The sequence below is a fragment of the Chinchilla lanigera genome, unplaced genomic scaffold (assembly GCF_000276665.1).
Source record: "Chinchilla lanigera isolate Chin_1 unplaced genomic scaffold, ChiLan1.0 scaffold00022, whole genome shotgun sequence".
Taxonomy (NCBI): domain Eukaryota; kingdom Metazoa; phylum Chordata; class Mammalia; order Rodentia; family Chinchillidae; genus Chinchilla; species Chinchilla lanigera.
The window spans coordinates 28,953,496-28,978,495 of NW_004955423.1; the positions used below are offsets into that span (position 1 = coordinate 28,953,496).

The following is a 25,000-nucleotide window of genomic DNA, read 5'->3' on the forward strand; positions in this document are numbered from 1 at the left end:
GCACGCAGACTGCTCACCTCTAATTGCTCTTTGCCTTGTTGTCGTGCAGATTCCTCATTATAATCAGGAGGCAAATGTTCTGTTTCTGTTATTGAGCTGATCAGGGATGGTAAATATGAAGTTCACACTTGCAGCCAGACCCTAGCCTGGATGCCAGTGAAACTAACCTGTTGGTCAGGCCTCTTTCTGAAGTTTGTCAGGCTCCTTTCTCATGTTTAACCATTGTATATCTATAAGCTATGCCCTAAGACAAAGGATTTCTACTAATCTTGAATCATCTCCCACTTCCAAGGCAATAGCTATCTTTCTGAGCAATACAGCACATTTATTTTTGCATCTGTCACAAGAGCATCATTCAGTATGCTTTCAACACTGTGAGAGGCACTGAGAAGCTCTATTACTTCAGCTTCATTCTCCGGAACTTAGTGGAAAGGCAGCACATCCTCACAGGTCTGTGATGAATGCAGTGGCATTGAATACAGAGAAAGACACCAATATAACCTCCTCTAAAAGCTCTCCAGAGGAAAAAGTGTAAACACGGAATCTTAGAGGACAGGCAAATTTGGCAAAGGATGAGACAGAGGAGAAGGGAAAGATATTTGAGGTAAAAGGAGTAGTGTGAAATCGCACTGGCTTAGGAGAGCTTACAGCTAATTCAGGAAACTTCTGTTAAATCCTACTTGGATTGACTTTAGAATAGAAAGTAGAAGTCAGTTGTTCTGGTTTGTGTCTAGATGTCCCCCTAAAGCCTCATGCAGTCACGGAGCAGGCTTCTAGAGTTTGTGATTGATTCATGAGCAAATGTTGGAATTATGGATGTGAGTGCTACACATGCCCTGGGGTGGAGAGTTTGCATACAATGTAAGGGAGGGAAAGAGCCTGTTTGCCACTACTCCTCCCTTTGTGCTCTTTTTGCTTTTGCTGTTTTCCACTGCCAGGAACTGTTGCCCTCTGCCATGTGCCACTCTGCCTTGGAGCCAGCAAAATATGGACTGAACCCTCCACAAACTGTGAGCTAAATAACCTTTCCTTCCTTAATCCTGGGTGTTGGGTATTTCGTCTCAGCAAAGAGAGAAAAGTAACTAAGACAGAATTTGCTATCAAGAATGGGGTCATTGCTGTGACTGTACTTGACCATGTGGTTCTACAGCCTTTGGGAATGGCTTGTGGGAAGAGTTTGGAAAGGTTCAGAGATGTTGCCTGAAAGAGTACAGCTGGACCACCTTAGGCTGTTCTGTCTGGGAGATTCTGGTCAAATCTCAGGAGACCAGAAGGCTGATAGAAATCCTGCTGGTGAAGATTGGGCTCAGGAGGTTTCTGCTGGGAAGAAGAGCTGCTTTGGGTGCTGAACTCCAGGCGAGGTGGATTACGGCTTGGCAGAAAGTTTACTGCATTTTGCTTGTGTCCAGAGACTTTGCCCGAGACTGAGATTAAGTGTGGCAGACTGATTAATCTGAGGAAAGAAATTTCAAGGCAGTCAAATGTTGGGGCAGTGGCATAGCTATTGTTGTGGGCTTCCAGCCAGATTTATGTTGCAAATCAAGAGCAAAGAGCCCAGCAGGATGATTTAAAATGTTGTGAGTTTGATCAGAAAGGAAACTCCGGTAAAGCTGTGGACTGCAAAGACAGAGCTGAGGAGATCTTGATTGCTGTGGAAAAACAAGAGAATAGAAAATATGGTCTGAGGGTATCACTAGGAGCAGTAAATCTCCACTCTTTGCAACCTCAAAACTGCAAAAGTGAAAAGCTTTGCTTTGAGAAGAAAACTGCAGAGCACCATGTTCCAGAAAGGTGGCAGCATAGAGAATTTCTTCCTCAAAATCAGGTTCAGAGTGCTCAAAAATCCAAGCACTTGACCCCTACAGCCAAGAGAGAAGGAAGCTTGGCTACTGCTTCACCTGGCAGCAGACCTTGGCATCATCCATGTGGCACTGATTTTAGGCATATGCAGAAGGCAAGAGTTCTGAAGTTAAGAAGGCTTCTACCTAGATTTCAAAAGGCTTGGGATGCCAGGCAGTGTGCCCCTGAGAGGGCAGTGTGTGAAGTTGTGAGTATGAAGTGAAAGGTGCATTAGAGAACCCGGAAGTTTGGAAAAGCCAGGAATGTGGATTGTCTAAGGAAAGCTACAAGGAGGGAGCAAAGCAGGCCTAAGAGAGAACCCATGGGAGCTGTAACCCCCAGAAACGCCATAAGGGTGGAGTCATGCAAGCCCTGTGGAGCTCACAACTTATCACAGATTACTTCAGATGTTCCACATGGAACTACAGGACTGAATGTTTACCATAATGGATGTTGGATTTGCTTTATCCAATGCTTGTATCCCCCCTGTTTGTGACTTTTGTAATGAAACTGCTTGTTTTGTGCCATTGAATGTTGGAAGTGTTTAACTTTTCACTTGTACAGGATTCACAGCTAAGAGTTTGTCTTACATCCCTGAGGAGACTTGGGACTTGGACTTCTCAGCAATGCTGAAACTGTTAGAACTTTGGCAACTCTTAGAGATGGACTAAAATGTCTTTTGCATAAAAGATGTGAATGTGTCTTTGGGGGTCCAGAGGTGAAATGTTATGGTTTGTAGCGGGATGTACCTCCAAAGCCTCATGTAGTCATGGGGCAAGCTTCCAGAGTTTGTGATTGATTCATGTCCTGTGCCATGTGCCACACTGCTTTGGAGCCAGCCAAGCATGGACTGAACCCTCCACGAACTGTGAGCTAAATAACCTTTCCTTCATTCTGGGTGTTGGGTATTTTGTCTCAGCAAAGAGAGAAAAGTAACTAAGATACCAGTCAGTGTATGAAGGGTTTTCCTAAGGAAGGTGAATTTTATCCTGAAGGTACACAGGGATCACTGAAGACATAAAAGAATAAGTAAGTGGTATAAAATCTGAAGTTTTAAAGAACATCCCAAGAGAATTTGGAGAATGGACATAGGTTGGAAAACCTAGAGTGAGAAATCCTTTTCAAAGGTTCTTACAATAATCCAGCCAAAGATTATGAAGATTTAAACTAACGCACTATTAGCAGGGGTGGAGACATTGGGAGGTAGAAAACAGGGTTTGGTAACCCATTGGAAGTGGAGTATAAATGAGGAGGAATCAAGAATGACCCCCAAGTTTCTGGCATTGGTAACTATTGGGTGTTTGCACCATTCTCTGAAATAGGAAATGGAAAAGGAATAATTTGGGGTGTAGGGAAAGGGGTAATGACTTCAATTTTGAACATGAAGATCTTGGTAGAGAGATTGAAACTGAGCAGTGATGTAGAACTCTTCTATAAGTCATGCCATTACTCCAGAACATGAGGGAAAATGAAAAGGGAAGAAGAGATCCACTGTTAAGAAGTAGGTACACAGAGGAGGCACTAAAAGAGGCTAAAGTAATCATCAGAAACTGGAGTGATCAAGAAAACCAAAAGGGGAGTTAGAGGAGCATGCAGTCCCATCCTATAGACACCATCTATAGTCAGGACTGGAAAGTCTTCAATAGCTATAAACCCACAGAAACCCCAAGAACCTTTGGAGCTGGAAGCCAGCATGCGAAGTGATGGGGTGAAACACAAGTATGAGGGGAAGGAGGAAGTTGTCAGTTATCACTCTTTCAAGCAATGTTTTGAGAAATGAATCGTCATTTCATATGTAAATTTTGAATAACACAGGCATTTTGTTTACAACAGAAGAAAAACGAGGGTCATCATTATGAATCTTTTTCTTTGAAGATCTTGAGAACAGTCTTGAGCAGCCCCAGGGCCCTCTTGCTGGTGTTTACATTGCTGCTCTGCCTCCGTGGGTATCATCTCTTAGAGCCATCCACCATTCTTGCAGCAATCCCTGCTCGTTATTTACAAGCTGTTGTTCATTGTAGCTGACAGCAAAACTCAGTGCTGTCTAAAGTAAAGAATCTTTTAATATTAATGTTTAAAAATACACCAACATCCTGTAATCATGAGGATAATTCTGGTTATTTTAGGGTGACCAATAACTGCCCCTTTGGTTTTGCCAATCTCCAAGCACCCTCCACTCTTCGGTGATTTCAACACATTCGTTCAGCCATGTGGACATTTGTTGATCCCTTATTTTCCAAGACTGTGCTAGGCAGTGGTGGTAATAAATGAATAAATAAATAAACAAATAAATAAATAATGGAACACAGTTTGAGCTCTCAGAAGCCACCATCTTGGAAAGAAGTTCAGGATAACAGGAAAAGGATGTATAGCAACAGCAGAGTGGAAGTTGCAGCATGCACCCTACATTAGTTCACCCACTACTTACACTTTCGTGCATTCCCTCAGCTCCTTATTCTTCTGTATCCATTTCTTCATCTTTGAAAATACTGTCAATTTTCTTTTTAAAACTTCCCTGACTTTATTCTTTTACATCTAAGTTTCAAACTCAAATTTGTTGTCTTTCTTTCCATGATGATAAGTGAAGATAAGCTCCTTGTTACTGCTTTTTGGGTGGTGGGGAAGGGTCATTGTTGGTGCTTTTTATTTGTGTAGTGCTTGAGATGGAGTCCAGAGACTTGTGGATGCTAGGTAAGTAGTCTACCACTCAGCTGCATCCCTGGCCCTTGTCACTGCTTTAATATGTCAATTTTATTATTATTTAAGTACAGTGGAGACCAATAGATTAGAAGACAATGGTTATGGAAAAGTTGCTTTGTTTTGACGGCCTCCTGAGAGGAGGGTCATACCACACCATTCTGGGAAGCACCAGGGACCACCAAGAGCACAGGGAGTAAAGGGAAGGAGTTTCTTGGGGAGAAGTGAACAAAGCAGGCTTAGGCTGACAGGTTGGAGCAACTTTAGACCTGTGTTTTGTTTCTTGTTACTTGGTCCCAAGGTGATTAGAGAGGCACAGTGACCAGTGAGAACCCAACAAGGATTGGATGGTGCATAGGCTTTGGAAAACTCAGTTTGTACCTGGGAATCTCTCAGTCAGCTGAGCACATTACTCTCTGTAGGAATGCGCTAACTCTAATAAGCCCAGCCCCTAGGGTCAACAAGACCCCACTGTACTAAACTTCCTCTCAAAATGTTAACAGTAGCTATTAATAGTTTTGTATGGACTAGATACTAGTTAGGTGAAACTATTACTGACTTCTATTTAGCCCAAACCCTGTACTAGATACTTCCTTCTCCCTCCTCCACCCATTTTTCCCCATTGCTTCCCTCTCTCATCTCTGTATTTTCCCTCTCCTTATTCTTCCTCTCCTTCACTTTCCTCTTTTTCTTCCTTTCAAAATTTATTATTCATTAGAGTGCTTAATAAGAGCTGGGCTCCATTCTGAGTACTTAATTTATCACATCATCTTTACAGAATCCTGGGAGTTAGAATGTTCTAGTCTCATTTAATAAATGAAATAATTAGACACTAAAAGGTTATGTAAAGTCTGTTTGAATCTAGTCTACTTTGTAGACGTTTTTATACACACACAGCATACACTCTCACTTTCTTGGAAATATGGCATACTTGAATGTAAACATCATCCACCTTCCAATGTGAGCACTGAACTGGTTTATTAGCTAGACCCAGAACATATTAAGCACTTGAGAAATTACTCATCTGATAAATATTTATTCAGTATCCAGTTTCTATATCAAGTTCCATAATTTAATGTACTAGCTATGACATTAAGGAAATACTATATAATTCTTGTTTTTCTCACATATATATTACTGTATAGATAAAAACACTAAGTCTGATAATACAACTTGCTTGTGTTGAAAATCAAAGTAAATGATATAAAATTTATTGTGATTTACCCCTATAGTGAAGTGTCAGTAATTCCTAGGCCTTGACCACCCACCCACAGCTAACAGAAATGTAATATCAGCATTTAAAAGCCCAGTGTCTTCTGAATAACAAACTGTACCACTGTGCCAACTAAGTAACACCTTGCTATTGGTAAATGATCAACTGGATGTTCTTCGGTCAAATGGTGTTTCAGTGGTAGCATGTGCTCCTGGGAATTAATTTTTTGTCAAAATCATATACAGTCTGATCATGGAAAGGAAATTTGAATAAAATCTTCTAGTGAAGCTTCAGTCCTTTTTTATTTCTAGGTGAGGGCTGTCTGTGGGAAGCATGGACTATATCTGACCTTGATCCTGCTGGAAACATTACTTAAGCATCAAGATCTGGGTTACAAAGATGAAATAAAGTAAGTTGGCTTTGGTTATAGACTAACCCCAAACTGATATTATGAATTCCTAATTCTCAATGTGTAGCGGGGAAAGCCATCACCAGGTAACTTAGATTTAAACGAACTTGTGACCTTGGGGTTCCTGTGATGGAATTAGTGCATCTACAAGAAGAGGAGACACCAGAGTACCTGTCTCTGCCATGTAAGGGTACAGCAAGATGTTAGTGACCATCTACAAGCCAAGAATAAAGCTCTCACCAAGACCTAGATTTGCTTGGATTTTGGACTTTCTAGTCTAGACAGTGAAAAATGAGTATCTGTTGTTAAAGAGCATTCCTACCCAGCATAGGCCCTTTGTGAAGCTAAGATAATGTGTCAGCCCTTCAGTCTTCTATTACGATAACAAACAAACAGATATGTCTTTACTAGTTTTATGACTGAGTTAAGGAATGCTCATTCATATCAAGACCAATGTGTTTTCTTGGTCATAGAAAGACAAAGCAGAAAACATGCCCTTCCTGGGAACCAGGAAACATTCTCCTAGCCATCAAGGACTAGATTTTCCATTATATGTTAAATAAGCAACAAATATGACAAACATATAAAACAATGTTTTCAAGGGTTGAGTATCAAGCATTATACAGCAGTGACTCCTCAGAGAAAGAAAGCCAAAATCTGTTTCAGTTAGGCTTCGATAGAGGAACAGAATATATATTACAAGGTAGACCTACAGTGACAAGTCATGCATAGAGAAATGCAGAAAGGCCGTCTGTGCTCTGAAGAGCCAGAAGATCCAGTCAAAAGTCAAAGGCCTGGAGCTCACTGCATACTCCCATGTAAGTCTGTATCAGGAAACTGAAGGGTTTCTTTTGGAAGACTACAGAATCTGTGCTGGATGCCTGGAGACAGATGTTCAAAGCCTATAAGAAGCATTTGGAAAAGCAATGCAATCATCTCACCTCACTGCACAGGAGGAAGGGCTCCAAACAGAGCCTAGCATTCTTCCTGAGATAAAGAGATAGAGTTTGGAGAGCAGGAAGACCAAGCAGGATAAAATGCATTCTATAGAGGATCAGAGAGAAATCTCTCAAGATGTCTTACTAGTGATTTCTAAGAAATGCTCTTAAGATTTCCTCTATATTCTGGCTTTTGTATCTATTTGAAGAAACTATCCAAGACCAGAAAGAAAAAAATATCAAAAGAAATAGGTGAAAATCTTCTTAGATTTCACACAGTGCTGGGGATAGTTTGTGTTTCCACCATTCAGTGAAGAAAGCCTCCAAACACATGTGGCATTGTATGTGGAGGGTCCTTGGAAGGACAAAATTACTGTAGACAGAAATCTTAAAAGCCCTAAGAAAACTTAATGATGGTCTAGTTGCAAAAACCTGGCTATATCCAACAAGGAATCTCACAAATTTTCAAAGGAATTAAAAAATTTCGACTGAAAATATACACTTCACAAATTTAGCATACATGCAAAAATTACTAGGCATAAAAGAATAAAGTATGATCAATTATTAGGAGAAAAGCTAATCAATAGAAGCAGATTCAAAAACAATGCAGATAACTAAAATTAGCAGACAAGTACTTTAAAAGAACAATTATAAATATACTAAAAAATGCACTTCATGTATTTAAGAAAGTCATGAAAATAGTCATGAACATAATAGGAGAAATAGAAGAAATACAAATGAAATAGAAATAGAAGATACAAATGAAATTTCTATACAGGAAAAATGTGCTATTATCTTTCTCAAGACCAATAGTTCCTGAATAATGATAAGAAAAACATTGAATGATTCATATTAGCGGTATCTAATCAGTGCTCTTCAAAACTGTGAAGGTGATTAAAACTGAAGAAAATGTGAGGAACTGCACAGCCAAGAACAATTTAATGAGACATAAAGACTAAATGTAATGTAGTAACCACAGTAGAGTATGGACTAATAAAGGAAAGTAAGTGAAAACCAATAATACTGGAATAAAATATAGACTTTGGTTTATCATTATTTAATAATATTGGCCCCTAAATTGTACTACATTAATGTAAGATGATGACAAAAAGGGAAATTGGGTGGAAAATGTGAGAGAATACTCTGTCATACTTTAAACTTTTTGGGTAAATATAAAGCTACTAAAAAGTAGTTTATCATGAAAATTCAACACCTAAGAAAAAATATTCCTAATAGAAGTAATACCAGACATAGAAGAAAAAACAATAGGAAGACAGAAGTAAACATGATCCATCATGAAACTCTGTAAAAGAATAAATGAAAAAATTCAACACAACATCGCTGAGGTTTGTGATGATATCAGCAACTAAATGCAAAGAAATTAAAGTTTCAGAAAGGGAAGAAAGAGGCAAGAGGTTAGAAAAGATTAGCAATAATATCTGGAGTTCTTCTAAATGTAGAGAAAAGTATAAAGACGTGGACCCAAGAAGCTCAATGACTGTTCAAAACAAATGTGAAATAAATAATCCAAAGCCTTATTATAATCACATTGTTTAAACTGGGGATAAAGAAAAAGTCTTAAAAGCACATAGAAAAAATACTGCAAAACAAAGATAATATTCACAACAGATTCTCACTGGAAAAATGTAAGGGGTAAGAAAATAGAGCAACATGTTTAAAGCATGAAGGAAGAAAAGCCATCTTCCAGATTCTACATCTGGAAGAGTCATCTTGCAAAAGCAAATGTGAAGCAAATACTTTCCACACATACAAGAGACAAACAAATTCATAGCATATAGGTAAACACTGCAAGAAATATTTTTAAAAATTACTTCAGATCTAAGTAAAATAATCACTCAGAGTCTACACAAATGTGTGAAGAGTACAGGAACAGTGAATACATGGATAAAAAGACATTTTTCTCATTAAAATAACTCTTACAAGGTAGTTAAAACAAAAGTAAAAACAATATTGCCCAACATTCCCGTAATCCTACCACTGAGAAAGGCTGAGCCAGGAAGACTGAACACCTAGCCTACGTAATTCAGTGACTTAGCAAGACCCTGTGTCAAAGGAAAGAATCAGCTTGGGATGTAGCTCAGTAAAAAGGCCCTGGATTCAACCTTCAGTACTGAGGTTTATAGTATGATATGAAATTCCAATGTTTAACAGTAGAATATGAGGAAGGAGGAAAAATCAAACATGTCAATGATTGCATTAAGTATAAATAATCCATAGGCACTAACTAAAAGTCAGAGATTTTCAGATTTAATTTAAAAAGAAAGAAGAACCCAAATACTGTTTATAGTGACCTATTTAAAATATAAAGACCTAGACAAGCTAAAAGTAAAAAGATGGAAAATGATGCACCATATGATTCTAACAAAAGCAGGGACAGTTATATTTGTATCAGGAAAGAGATGTTGCCACAAAGTTGTTTTATCAATGAAGCATAATAGTCCTAAGTATTTATGCACATAATAACATAGCTTCAGCCAGGCATGGTGGTATACACCTGTAACCCCAGTACTCTGAGAGATTGAGATAAAAGGATTGCAAGTTCAGGCCCAGCCAAGGCAGTTTGGTAACTTATATAGATACTGTCTCAATATAAATAAAGTAAGATAAGGTAAAATAAAATAATAAAATACAATAAAAAGGTGGGGATGTAGCTCAGTATGAAGGCCCTGGGTTCAATCAAAAAATAAAAGAGTACAGTTAAAAAAAAAAAAAAAGCAAAGTCATAGCTTCAAGTTACATGAAACAAAATCAGATTTGAAAAGAGAAATATGCATATTCACAATTGTAGTTGGAGAATTAGATATTCCACTGTCAGTAATTGGTAAAATAAGTAGATAAAATATCAGTAATGACGTGGATAACTTGAACTGTGCTACCTAGCCTTAATCTAGTTGGCTGTTACAGAACACTCCCCAAAGCAGTGGTATACAGATTCTTTTTAGTTCTACGTGGAGAATTGAAAGGATAAACCATATCTGGAGCCATAAATCAAGTGTTAGTAAATATAGAGTGATTAAAATCATACAAAATACAGTCAGCTATTCTTATATCCAGGTCTCACATCCAAGGGTTCATCTACTCATGGATCAAAAATATTCAAAATAAGAAATTGCACCTGCACTGGACATGCAGAGACCATTTTTTGTGTCTTTATTTCCTAGACAGTGCAATGGATCAACTATTTATATAGCATTTGCACTGCATTAGGTAGTGTAAGTAGTATAGAGATGGGTTACTGTTATGGTTGATTCATTGTGTCAACTTGAGAAGTTTACAAGCTTAACTAAGTAACTCAGCAGTTCTACATCCTAGGGTGGCTGTTTATACTCTAAAATATTGTTATGGTTGATTCATCATGTGGACTTAAGAAGTTCAGAAGTTTAACTAAGTGACTCAGCAAGGGCTAGGGTCCTCACTTTGTAAATATCCTCATCCTGTGCAAGAGGAGGGCATGGGGATAGTGTGAGTGCTACACCTGCCCTAGGGGGTTATAGCGGGCTCACAATGTAAGGGAGGAAAAGAGGCTTGCCTCCTCCACCCGTTTTTGCTCTTGTGGCTTTTTCTGTCTCCTGTTGTGTTGAACTGTTGCCCTTCACCATGCTACTCTGCCTTGGAGCCAGCTGATTATGGACTGAAACCTCCACAAACTAAGCTAAATAACCTTTCCTCCTTTAACTTTGGGTGTCGAGTATTTTGTCTCAGCAATGAGAGAAAAATAACTAACACAGTTACTGTCTAGGAGAAAATGTGTGTAGATAACACAGAGATACTATACTCTTTTACACCAGGGACTCAGAAGGTGTAGATTTGGGTGCCCTTATGGGTTCTTGGAACAATGTGCTGCAGATACCAATGAATAACTGTATACACTCTGATCACAGTGAAAGTGAATTCAAAACTAAAATTCTCTTTAGAAATTTAGATATCTCCAAATATTATGAAACTAAATGTACATCTAAATAACCCAAAATCAGGGAATTTTCAAAGGAAAAATATAAAATATTTTGAAATAAAGTAACATGTAAACATGGCATCTCAGTAACACCTGACTTTTTTTTTTTTGGTATTTGCATTTCATATCTAATCCATGAGTAATCCATTATTATTCAGTGTGGTCCTCCCCTCAGAGTATATCTAGGACCTGGTCCCTTCTCACCTTCTCCATTGTTATTTAGGTATACACCATCTGAACCACTGTTTTATTTCTCCCACATCACTAAAATTGCCTCCTAAGTGAACTCTGCTTCTGTACTGTCCCTAGTCTACCCTCAAATCAGGACAGACAGGTAATCTAAAACTAAAACTGTGAGCACCAGTATTCTGCTCCAAACCCTACAGGAGCCCCTGTGTGCCTCATCTAGAGCTAGGGGTGGAAGAGCAGTGGCCTCCAAAGACTTCCACGGGATCCCCGATCCCCAGCATTTTCTGGTTCTATCTGGAACTTGTCACCCATTCTGTTCCAGGTACACTATACCTTGTCACCTCAAGCAGCAGGCAGACATTCACCTTCACATTCTCTTCACCTGAGATGTTCTTTCCCAGATACTCTCATACCAAATTCTTCTCCTTCTTCCAGACTCTGCTCATGTCTCAGTGCTGCTTACAGTAATGCCACTATTCACTGGTGCATTCCCCACTTCTTCTTCCCTTTAACCTGCTGTCCTTTCGTTTTCTCACGCATACCTCTCATCTTCTAATTGATTAGGCAGTCTGCTGATTAATCATGTCTATTGTCACTATGATGCTCTCCAACCAACTGTAGCCCTGCTCAGCAGGCAAGGGACTTTATTTCCTTGTCACTATGTGTAACTATGTATTTAGGTACAGAATGTCTTGATTTAGCATCCACCTAGGGTCTGGGGATTTAGGTCAGCGGCACAGCACCTGCCTGGCAAGTGCAAGGTCGTGAGTTCTATTCCCAGTACCAGAAGAAAAACAAAAACAAAATGAACAAACATCCACCTAAAGATCTCCATATGGGGGCTGGGGATGTAGCTCAGTGGTGCAGTGCCAGCCTGGAAAGCATGAGACCGTGAGTTCAATTCCTGGTACCAAAAGGGAAAAAGGAAAAAAAAAAAAAAGATCTCCATGTGGGCAAGGAATTTGACTATTTTCCTCTCATTATAGTTCCAACATGTAACCAACTACTTGCATGTGATAGGCACACAGTAAAGATCTGATGAATTCATGCATTTATTCATTTAAGAGAACGTTTATCAAATGCCTGCTTCTATCAAGGACTACTGTAGACACTGGGAATATTGATACAAATAAAATAAAACTCCATCCTTCGTGAAGTGTATATTGTAGTGGGAAAGAGAATAAATTAGAATATGTGGCCTATAACATGATTATAAGAACAATACACAAAAATAAAGTGACATGAAGACTATGGGAAGCTTCAACCCATAAACAAATGAGTAATGAGGTCAGGACTTCAAGCCTAACCAGTGGCTTTCCACTGGCCTAGCTTTGGACATGGAAGTGCCCCATCTTTAAAATCTTGGGGTGTTTGGGTGAAAGTGAGAAAGATGGTCAAACTTTAAAAGTAGACTGTAAGCTAGGAACTGACTAGAAAATCAAAGGACCATAAAGGAGACTCCCAAAAGGGCTCCAGTCTAAAGAGAAAATGCGCAAGCATTACACCTGGTACCTAGTAGAGGGCCAGGAAATATTTGATTAGAAGTTGTATTCAGAAAAACAGGAATCAAGAATATGAGACCAAGAGAGAACATGAAGCAAATAAGGGGAAATTATTTATAATTTTATCAATATTTTCAAGTTTCCACTGTTTTATGCAACCCAGAGAAACACACAGATTTTTATTCACTTTCCAATATTCAAGGATGTCAAAACCATGGGAACCAAAGAAGAATTGAATTTATAAGAGATAAACCTGTTTTGCCTTAAACAGTCATTGGCTAAATCTTCTTCTGTTGAATTAAAGTCATTCCGTTAAGGACTTTGTATGCAAACCTCCCTCCTTACGAGATTAAAGATGCAATTTAGACACACATTTTAGGAGCCGAATGCACAAATCGTTATTTTAGTGCATATTGTCCATTAATCCACTGTTCAACTGGGAACCCATTTGGAATGTGGCTGCTTGCTAATTAGCAGGATTCTAGTGCTGAGATGCTTCCTGATTAAATGTCCTTCAGAATCAATAAAACATCAGGAAGGATTATAGTGATGCGGGATTAGCCTCATCTAAACAAACAAAATGAGTTGTGTTCCCTTCTGAAACTGTCAGGTTTTAAGAGCTGACAAGAGGAGCAATTTTGTAAGCCTTGTAACAGTTTTTATTTTTAACATCGCGATTTTGTTTTTTGCAATTTGCCTACCAATTAGCAGAGACATTAGTGAATGACTGCCAGGGTAAGGCGATTTTGAGAAAGACTTGATTACAATTTCAAATCTCTACTCTGAATCACCCTAATGTAAAACGAGTTCAGATTGTGTTAGTTGGAAATTATTATCCCTGTTCTTGGCTGGAAACATGTAAGTCAGAATTCACATTTAATGTTTTTGTGTGAGTGTAATATGTGGAAATTAAGGAGGTCAGTGAAAGAACAGGAGGCAAACTAATATTCTAAAATTATATTGGCAAGTGAAATGCTCCCAACCAGTTTAAAACACAGCAGACTGACCATATTGTGTCGAGGAGGAGAATAAATAATGAATCTACCCTGAAAGCCCTGTGAATAGAGGGGAGCAATTGACACAGCCAGGAGAAGGGCTTATCATGCGCATCTGGGAGTGCAATTAGGCTGAGAAGGGTGGGTTTACTAATCCCAGGAACAGGCAGAGGATTTCTGGAGATAGAGAAAGCCTGCAAGGTGTCTGATTCAGCAATTACTTTTTAAGGGGAATAGGAAACGTGCTAGGCAAAAAGCTATTAAAAATGTGGAATGGTCTACCCATGGGTGCACCTTAGAAATCAGACCTGGGCTTTTCTTCCCAATTAATAATAATAACAATAATAACAACAATAATGATAATGCTAATAAAGTTTCCAACATTTATATACTGTTTATTCCAATTAATTTTCTAAATGCTTTGTAAACATTAACTCTTAATTTTTGCTAATGCCTCATGGTAGTCGTGATTTTCAAATGAGGAAACTGAGGTACAGAGAGGTTAAAAACTCTGTGCAACTGATAAGTGAGCTCACTGATAAGGTTAAGTCAAAAGCAGGCTCTCTGGCTTTGGGAGCTTGGCTCTTAGCAACTGAACTGTAGACAACTGCAGACCTCCTAGGATGTCATATACTACAGGAAAAGTTGTAAGAGGTGTAAACAAAACAAACTGGTATATATTTGACAAAGCATTTTTATTTAAAGAGAATAAAATCACACAGCATTAGAACTCTGAGAAAAATTAGGACATACATCTCATAATATGCTCTTTATTTTTTCTAGACTTTTTCTGATGGTTAAAGCAGAAATAAAAATTCCTGCCAGTTGCAGTTTAGTTGTGTCTTATTTACTTTTCTCGTTGCTGAGACAAAATACCAAAACCCAAAGTTAAAAGAGGAAAAGTTTATTTAAGTCACAGTTTGTAGTGGTTTCAGTTCATAGCTGGCTGGCTCCAAGGCAGGGTGGCATGGCAAACGGGCACTGAGGAGGAGAACAGTTCATGATAGGCAAAAGGTAGGAAGGCAGCAAACCAGGAAAGCAGCAAATAGCAAGAAATCACAGCAGCCCTCTTTCTGTCCCTTATATTATATCCAGGGTACATACCATTAGGGCAGGTAGCACTAACATCCAGGGTGGGTTGGCCTATTATCTACACTCAGAAATATGTCTAGCCAATCAGGGGACTAATTTAGTAATCACTTATCCTTAATCCCAATGTCACAAACTCTTAGATCCAGCCACCTCTAAAAAGTCCCACCTATGACCACATGAGGCTTTGGGGGGACATCTAGACACAAACCATAACAAATTGCTAGCACTAAAAATAGTCTTTTGCTAATAAAAACAAAAAGAAATATTTTTAAATTATATGAAATCACTCACAAAATTAAGGGAAAACAGAGCTTTATGAAGACCCACAACCAAAAGTTAATGACAGACTGGAACAGAGACAAAAAAATAAAAGACAAGAAAGGAAGGGGAAGATACAGTGAGACACAGAGACTAATTAGTGAAAGTGGGCTCCAACATTGGCTAGAGTAGCACATGGGCTACCCTGGTACAGTCCTAACACACTGTTCCCAGAAGGAAATGGGGTGGTTACTGTCCCAATGAGGAGCATGCCAGGCAAGCAAATGTGAGCGACTTCAGTTCCTAAATCTTGGCTGGGTACTTTTAAACAGCTACCTGACTGTCACCTGAATATCACTTGCAGACAAATTTCTCAGGGCAATTTCTTCTTGGGCAATTTACTAAGTATTGCCTGAGTATAGCACCTTTATTACCTGTATGTTCTTTTCTGTTATAATTCTTCCTGTACTTATGAAAGGTAAAAGACTATTTCTGAAGCCCCTTTGCACAAAGGCTTTAGGATTGATTTCATTTTGATTATTGAAATGCAATTGCACAAACTGGAGAGGCAGAAGAAGGAGTGGAATGGTGGGGAGGCAGAGATAGTTAAAGGATTTGTTTACTTTCCTGCAGCAATAGCAACCTCAGAAACTGCTCAATATTACTTTTTCTGGTTTCCAGGGCACACCTGATCCTGTGTGGTCACCAATTTCAAGGCTTGGGGACACTGAGACAGAAGCCAGGTTTTCCTGCAGTTCCCTAGTCTCTGGACCACAACTGCTGAACCATGGCCCTAAACCTAGCTGGAGGCCCCAATCTCCAGTCCACTAAGCTTGCAGCAACTTTGCAGGCACCCAATTCCCTATATCAATGGTGGTAAACCTATGGCAGGAGTGTTGTTGTATTTTCCTTTGAAGACAAAAGATGTTAATGTATAGTTGTTTTTTCTAAACTAAAACCTCAGTACTCAGGTTCAATTGTAGTGTTGGGACTTTGCAATGAATAATAATGGGTTTTTTATGTTGCAGTTCAGCACTCAATCTCTAAAAGGGTCACCATCATTGCCCTATACCAAAGTCCTTTTGAATGAAGACACTAAGCAGTTTCTCCTGCATTGAACCTGAATGATACAGGCACTGAAAAGCTCTCTAGCAAAATCCCAGCCAGCAAAAATTTCCCTCAGTGCCTTTCCAGGGCAACTGCACTAGTCACCAACATTGTGCTTTCTTCTCCTATACAGATGGCAAAATTCATTGAGTTGCTGAGCAGAGCTTCTTTGGACTTATTGTCTGGCTTACCCACAAGGGAGTGCCTTTATTTTACTGCTCTTGAGAGATCTCCTATTTCCCAGCACCATTGCTAACTATGTTGCTTAACAAGAGTAGTTTCTTTGTTGGGTTTCATCTCATTCTCCACAGAAATGTGTGTGACCACTGTGAAGAAAAGGAGTGAGATTTGCCTTAGATCTATTCTTTTAGGCCATTTGGGTCATAAAAGGCACAATTCTGCAACCTTTCTTCCATTCTGGGCATTCTCTTGAAGATGAATGCAGCACAGTTATTAAATATGTTGATGTTGTTCATTAAATCGAAGTTGCACAGTCCCTTAATCTAGAATCCTGTAGTTAGGTATTTAGCCTACCAATATCATATCAAAAAATATCCAAGATGTGTGTACATGTGTATACATGCATATGTGTGTGTGTGTGTATATATATATATACCTGTATATGTGTATGTGCTTGATGCAGCATTTTTTGTGAATATTTCTTAAAAATGGAAACAATAAAAATATCCTTCAGGGGCCATTTAATTAAATTACAGTACAACCAATTGATAAAATTATGCAGTAGCATAATAACACGACTGGGTTGCCACAGGAATATTTCTAAGATATATAATTAAGCAAAATTTAATGATGAATTGAACACAGATAATTAGCAAGTTTTACATGTCTGATAAATAAAGTTATTAGTCTGCTTTTGTAGTTTCTTTACTATATCCATCAGCTACTTACTGATTTACCTGCTAAATCAAAATACAGCATACTGAAAATGTGTGCACGCATGTGTGAGTTGGGGATGGGTAAATCAGTCTGTGTACAAAATGAAAAACAGAAACCTTACTAGGTATTTCAAATGGAGGGAATTCACTATAGAAGAGTGGTAGTATTAAAAGGCTGAAGGAATAAAAGGAATGGAGAAAGTATTCACCTCCCAGGGCTTCTGTAACAAATTACCACAATCTTGGTGGTTTAAAACAACAAAAATTCTTCTGTCAGGGTTCTGAAGGCTAGGAGATGAAATTGAGGTGTTTGTGGGTCCCATCCCTTGGAGGGCTCTAAGAACGAGTCCTTGCTTGCCTCTTCCAACTTCCAGTAGCCAGACCTCTCCTGCTTGTTCCTCTATACCTCCAGTTTATGCAGTCTCTGTGTGAACTTCTTCCATCTCCTGTGTGTCTCTGCATCAAAACCTGCCTCTTCTCACCTTTACAAAGACACAGTGATTGGGTTTGGGGCCCAATTGTCTCTATGATCTCATCTTAACTTGACTGCATCTGCAGAAACTATTTCTAATAAGGGCAGATTCATTAAGTACAGAGGAAAGGACTCAAACATGCCTTCTGGGGGACGCAATTCAGTCCACAATAGTGGGATGATCCAGACCTTAGCATCTGTAGAAAACAGCAACTATTACAGTGAAAGAAGGCACATTTCACAAAACAAGCTGAGCTTCACCAGAATCTAGGGCCAGTGCACTGCAGAGCTGGCTCTAGGATCTCCAGGAAAAAGCCAAGCCCTGGAAAAGAATGGAACAGTGATGCCATACAGCTGGTGATGCCACACAGAGGGCCACATGGTTTGGAGCGCAGCCCTCTCAGACAGTGGCTGTGCTTGGATGTCGCACAGAGCACCATGTGGACAATGCTAGGGTGGCTGAAGGAAAGCCCCAGTTTTGCCCATCCAGCCTCTGAGGCTACACCTGGGACTAATGCTGAGTCCTGGGAAACTATAGCTGCATCCTTCCCCAGGGCTGCACAGAATCTTCCTGTGTCCTCACATGTCTTTCTTTCTGTGTCCTACATCGCTGGTGCCTCTGTGTCCAGATTTCCTCTTCTTGCAAGGACACGAGTTAGATTGGATGGGGACTCTCCCTAATAACCTTATTTTAACTTAATCACTACTTTTAAAATTTCTGATCTCCAAGTAAAGCATACCCTGAGGTACCACGCATTAGGGTTAGGGAGACACTATTTGGTTCATAGCACAAGCACTTCAGAAAAATGCATAAAATACAAACTGAAGTCTCTCCTTTGCAAATAATCATCTTAAATTGGATCACTTACTTTATTTCCCTTGACTTTTTATCTCTAAAGTAGGGGGAGAGAGAGAGAGAAAGGGGGAAGAAGAAAGGAAATAAAAACCTGTTCTGTTGATCTCACAGGATGTCTGTGAATCTGAGAAATAAATATCACCATTTTGTGTTAATATTTCACTCTCCACAGCAATAGGGCTGTTGGGGTCTTGCTGTTTTTACAATATATGACAGCTAATACCTACCAAGAGTTAATGCTTTGGTCTCTTCCCATTTGTCTTCTGCTGTGTCTGTGATGATTAAATGTTCTTAAGTACTGAGTGAGCCCGAGCCATTTCATTAGACTGTTCTATAGCTTTGCAGACAAATGTATGAAAAGTAGCAGGTGACTTATATAGCAAATAAAGAAAGCTCCTCACTATAACTGTGTAGAACTGTGAGTTTTCTCATTCCTGGGATCCTTTTGACTCAAAGATGCTGATGAACAGATAAAAAGTACTCATTTTCTGTAGTGTTCCTCTTATTGTAAATTTTATGTCATTTGGAATCATAAAAATCTATGAACTTGTTTTTTAATGTATACATGGTCTTTACATAAATAATAACTTTGATTTGTACTAATGAAAAGAATAAATTAGTTCACAATTGATTAACCCCCTTGGCAACAATGACTACAAGACTAATAAAATACAAAAGAAAGGGTTTGATTCTTTTTTTGGAATTCAAATTAACCTACCAATCAAAACAAAAAAGCTCTCTGTGGAAGAAGATAACATTATATAAATCTCTGGAATTTTCGTATAAAATGTCCAGGTTCTATATAATATTACCAGGAATGATATAAAAAGGACATGGATTTTTAAAATAATTGTTACCCATATATAGTCAAGAAAATGAATGACAAAATAGAGAAATTTCAGCAAAGAATCTGAGTCTGTCTGTAGAAGTGATGAGATGGAATATCTAGACAGAAAATACAAAAACTAGATTTAGCTCAATAGTGGGTTTAACAAAACACTGGATATAGTTGAAGAGAGTATTAGTGAATGGGGAATTGTTCGGTAGAAAATACCACACTGAAGTACTGATGATAAATAAAGATGAAATATACTCCAAAAAGTATATGAAACATACAGGAGATGGTGACAACATCTAACATATGGATAATGAAGTCTGAGAAGGGTGGAAGAAGAGAAATGAGTCACAGAAGAACAGAGAAATAGAAGAAAAATGAAGTTGAATAAGGATAGAGGAAGAGAAGTCAAAAAAGGATAGAGGAAAAGAAGAGAAAAGCAATTGCTGATGGATGAATGAAGAGAAGAGGAATAATAGTTGAAGGATTTAAAGAGAAATTCAAAAAATGGTAAAAGATTTAAAGCCACAAATCCAAAAAACACTCTGAACTCACACCAAGACATACACCAGTGAGCATGGGCCCCTCTAACCTTGTGCAATCTAAGGTCTGAAGTCGTATTTTACAGAAATAAAGAATGTTCCCCATGGGAATCTCCTCATTGTGGAGACTGTGAGTGAGGGAAAGGAGGAAAGAGAGGCAGGAAGCAAGGGGGAAAGCTGCACCACGGCTGCAGAGGGAGAAATTTGGAGGGAACGAACAGTAGCCTCAAAGTCTTGTTGATCCTGTTCAAAACATTTTTATCACTATAGAACACACAGAAAAGTAGTGAAGAGTTGGTCTGTCTTTTACGAAGGAAAAATATCCATATTAATTTCCAGTTAGAATTGCTTATATTGAAAGGACAGAAAAGCCAACTCAGTTGATTTAGACAACAGAGTTTAGTTTAGTTGAAAAGTCTGGCAAAAGCAAGGGCTATAGGCACTGTTTGATCTAGCCATTCAAATGTCAAAATCAAAATCTGCTTTCGTTCTGACTCTCTGCTGTACTTTACAGGCACTGGCGTCATCATCAGGCTTTGAGTGACATCTGACTAGTCCAGGCCTTCCTTCTAAAACAGCAAAGCAGCTAAGGTAGTTGTGATTATCACACCTACATGGCACTCCTGTGCAAGGTCTTGCCAAGAAGAGAATTTTACAACATGAGTAACAAGCGTCTCCTCTCCTACAAGAGGCTCAGGTTGAGCTTAATGCCCATCTTTGAACCAAGATTGTGATTGGGTTACCCAGATATATTGAAGCTAATCAGAGAACAAGCTTGGAGCTGGAATTGGAGGTCAGTGCTGCCAAATCACAGTGCGCATGGACGGGGGTAGAGGTGCTCCCAAAGCAAAGGGTGGCTGCTGTCACCAAAGGGAAGAGTGAAGGGGGCTTTCCTGGGGAGCAGTGAACACTGGACAACCAGCAAAGAGAAGTGCACCTCAGTCCCTTGGCCTGGTAGTGAGGGCTCAACTCAGGACACTCACCTCGTCTTGGTGTCAGGCTCTACCTCCGCAGGCCTCTCCTCTCCACTGTCAGGTCATGTTGAAAGTGCTAAGCACCCCTGCCCCAGGCTCTCCCCTTGCTCTGACTTTTTCTCTAAAGCTTTCCCCAGATACTGTCATATCTTGGTCCTTGTTTCTCCTCTGTTCAGGGTTCTAAGTGGCTGTCCCTTTTTCAGAGGCCTTGGGTGATTTTCCTGTTGACACCTAAACGTTGGTCATTTTTAAAGCTTCTCACTGGGTCTAACATGCAGCTATTGCTGAAGACCAAAGATTTTAGTTGTTAGTTGGGGCAGACTGGAGGGCTGCTGCCTAGCTACCAGAACACACTGGAGGCCCTGTAAAACCTGGCCTTTCCCACACCTGGGAATCTCGAGAGCCAGCTTGGCTTATTGCCTCCAGTATAAATCTTCAACTGGCAGACTAGACAGATGGTTATTATTTATCCTTCCTGCTGTGTTAGAAGGGAGAAAAAAAGAGCTCTGCCTCAGGTCTTTCAAACAGTGTTTACATATGTAAACCATTACCATTTAATATGCTGTTAGCTATTGGGAAGGAAAAGGGAACCTTAAAAAAAACCAAGTAGACCAGCATGTATTTTTCTCCTAATGGACCTTGAAAAGTACAGAGAATAAAAATACTCTGGACCAGGACAAAGTCTACATTCTAGATCTTATTCTCAAAAGAAAAGTTCACTGACCAGTGCCCAGGAAAATTCCTGACATATTGCAGTTAATATTTTATTTTCTCCAGGGAAACTAGATTTGTTTAAGGTCTTACCATAACACAACATCAAATAATACCCTGAAATGAGCATCTTCCCTCTATAAGGTATTTTTATAAGTAAATTTCATTTGACCAGATTACTGAAGATTGCTATAATTTTACCAAGGAAAGATTTGATCTGAAAGCTTACAGCTGGTGAAGGGAAGAACCAAGGTTGACATTCAGGTCAGTCTGACACTGAATGTGTTGGTTTGGGGCTTATTTTGCAAGGAGAACAATATAATACAGGACACATATGTCATATGATTATTTATAATAGTCACCCAAAGAACAGTATACAAAAGAGTGCAGGGAATCTGTCCACACACTAAGACCAAGGAATCCAGCTGAGGACCTGGATCCCACGACAATGTACTACATGAGCTGAGCTGAATACCCAGAGCTCATAACAATGCGTCCCATGAATCCAACTGGAGGCCCAGAGCCCATGACAATGTCTCATGCAGGTCTGTTTCACAGATCCGCACGGCGAAGGCCCAAAGGTCAGTGGTGGAATCTAAAAAGTCTGTGCCAGCAGGATGAAGGACCTATGCTAGCAGGCTGAGGGATCTGCACTGGAGCCAGGAAGTGATGCTCAGAAGAACCAGAGCTCCCCCAAAATGTACCACAGCCATCCTCGGCAACAGTGAGGTCCTGAGCACCTCTGATGATCAGGATGGCCGAGTTCCCATCAGGGAAGCCAACGCAGCAAGCTTTTCCTGGAGGCTGGCAGTGCACCATCTTTCCCTCTGGAACCAGGAAGCGATGCTCAAAGTGAGGACCAGAACTCCCCAAAGTGAACCAAAGCCATTCTCAGTGCCAGCGAGGTCCCGAGCTCCTCGGAGGATGAAAACAGCCAAGTTCATCAGGAAAGCCAGCTCCCCATAGCCTCTCTCAGCTCCCAACAGCCTGCTTCTTCTTCTCCAGGTCTGCCTCTTATGCTGCTGGCAACAGTCCTCAGGTGGGCCTCCCACACCCAGCACCACTCACTCAGTTCAGCCGGGGGTTACAAATTGACCACCAGTTATCAATCCACTACACTAAAGTTCATATTCCTGACCTTTTGCTATGTACAGCTTCTAAAGGCTTTTTAACTCTCCATTTCTAATTCAGAGCAATTTGAACATTTTTCCTTGAAATAATCAGAAGCTCTTCTTTCCCATACTGGGTGAAATGGTCAGGGACCAGTGCAGCTTAGTAATGATATATTTCCATGACAAATTTTCAACACATTATGGTGAATTGACATCTGGTGGTCAACTTGTAACACCCAGCTGAACTGAGCCAGCATGGTGCTATGTGTAGGAGGCCCACCTGAGGATTGTTGCCAGCAGCATAACTGCTGGCAGAACTGGAGGTAGAACTGTAGAAGAAGAGGAGAGGCTGTTGGGAGCTGGTAAAAGCTGTTTGGGAAGCTGCTGGGAGCTGCTGGTTTTCTTGAGCTATTCTCCTGGAGGACCTTGTCATGCTGGCTTTCCTGATGAACTTGGCTGTTCTCCTCAGAGGAGGAGCTCAAGACCTCTCTGTGACTGAGAATGGCTATGGTTCACTTTCAGGGAGCTCTGGTCCTCACTTTTAGCATCACTTCCTGGCTCTGGGGGGGGAAGATGGTGCACTGCTCAGTCTCCTGGAGAAGTTTGTTGTGTTCCCTTTCCTGATGGGAACTCAGCTTTCCTCATCATCAAAGAAGCTCAGGACCTCACTGTTGCTGAGGATGGCTGTGGTACTTTTTGGGGAGAGATCTGGTTCTTACTTTGAGTGTCATTTCATGGCTGCAGTTCAGATCCCTCAGCTTGCTAGCACAGATGTGGCATAGACTTTGTAGCTTCCACTACTGACCTTTGGGTCTTCCCAGCGCAGATCCACGAAACAAGACTGCATGAGACATTGTCATGGGCTCTTGGACTCCAGTTGCCCTTGTGGGGAGCACTGTTATGGGCTGTAGGTCTTTAGCTGAACTCATACAGGACATTACCATGGGATCCAGGCCCTCAGCTGGATTCTTTGGTCTTTAGTGTGTGGACGGATTTCCTGCACTCTTTTTGTATAAGATTCTTTGGGTGACTACTATAAAATAACCTTATAAAATAAATACCCTACATTGTATTATTGCTCCCCTTGCAAAACACCAAACCACAACAACATCAAAGAAGACTGGCCTGGAAGCACCCATTAAGCTTGCCTATAAGGTACAGAGAGCAAAGAAATGCAAGGAAATGCAAAATTTTCTCTTTTCCAAGCACTAGAAAAGGAAGTGGAGAAATGATCTACATACTTAGTGACTATTTTCCAAATTCCAAATAAACAAGGACACAGGCCATTTTTTCAGCAAGAATGTGTTGAGTGCTTATTCTGATGCTGGGTGTGGGGCCTCAAAGAAGAATAGAAAATCACACTGTCTTCTTCATCAAGAAACTGAGGGAGAAGATTCATCAGGATTCATAGCATCAGTATTAAAAACTGTGTAACAGAAGACTTTTATATCTGGTATGAGAATATATGAAAACATCCTTCCCTAAACAACACTATTAGTTAACATTTATTAGACACTTACTGTGTTCCACATATTTCCTTTATACTTCCTCTCCTAAGAAGAACATGTAAATGTCATTATCCCCATTTCATGAGTGAAAAAATAGGCACAGAGAAGTTGGGTAACTTGCCCAAGAATACTCAGCAGATAAATTAGCCTGAATCCAAACCCAGGCTCTCTGGCCTCCCAGCCTATTGCCTGTGTTACACTGCCTCCTGCTGTGGTTACATTTTATTGACTGAATCTTTTAAATTGAAGGGATAAAAACCCTTGCAGAAATGATATTATATATGCATTTATTAATAATGTATTTGACTTATGCAACAAATATTTAAGCTAAAGACCCTAGAAGTCTATGCTGTGTGGTCATTACAGGGATTTGCAACATACACAGAAAATCAAAACTAAGATGAATGTCAAAATTTGAAAATTTTATTACAGCAAAAGTTACACTGCCATTAATCTGCCTCAAAATCCTCTCCCTCGCTTCAGACAACTTATCCCATTCTTCTTGCCACTTTCTGCACCAGTTCTGGAGGTCTTCTTTCCTGAATGTCTTTCCAAGGTATGATTCAACCAAGAGGCAGGCTTGCAGAATCATGGTTGTGTGTCCTCATCCACTTCGTTCACCAGATTTGGCACCACATGACTCTGGTTCTTCCCCAAAATGAAAATAACAATGAAACGAAAATGTTTTGAATCCATTCAGGACATTGAGGTAGCCACAGCAATGCAATTAAAGACATTCAGGAAAGAGGAGTCTAGAGCTGCTACAGAAATTGCAAGGATGATGGGATGAGCGTGTTGGAGGCAAAGGGGAGCCTTTGAAGGAGATTAACAGCAGTTTATTTTCCTATAATAAAATTCTTTAAATTTAAGCAGTCACTGTGC

The 25,000-nt window shown here is 39.8% G+C and overlaps 1 protein-coding gene across 1 annotated transcript in view; it reads left to right on the forward strand.

Moving 5' to 3' along the window:
- Positions 1–25,000, forward strand: part of LOC102009196 (chromosome unknown open reading frame, human C1orf87) — a 96,462-nt gene that overhangs the window by 60,381 nt on the left and 11,081 nt on the right. The window contains 2 exon segments of the mRNA XM_013514369.1: positions 6,061–6,162; positions 16,346–16,407. Of these exon segments, the coding sequence (XP_013369823.1) occupies positions 6,061–6,162; positions 16,346–16,407 (164 nt within the window).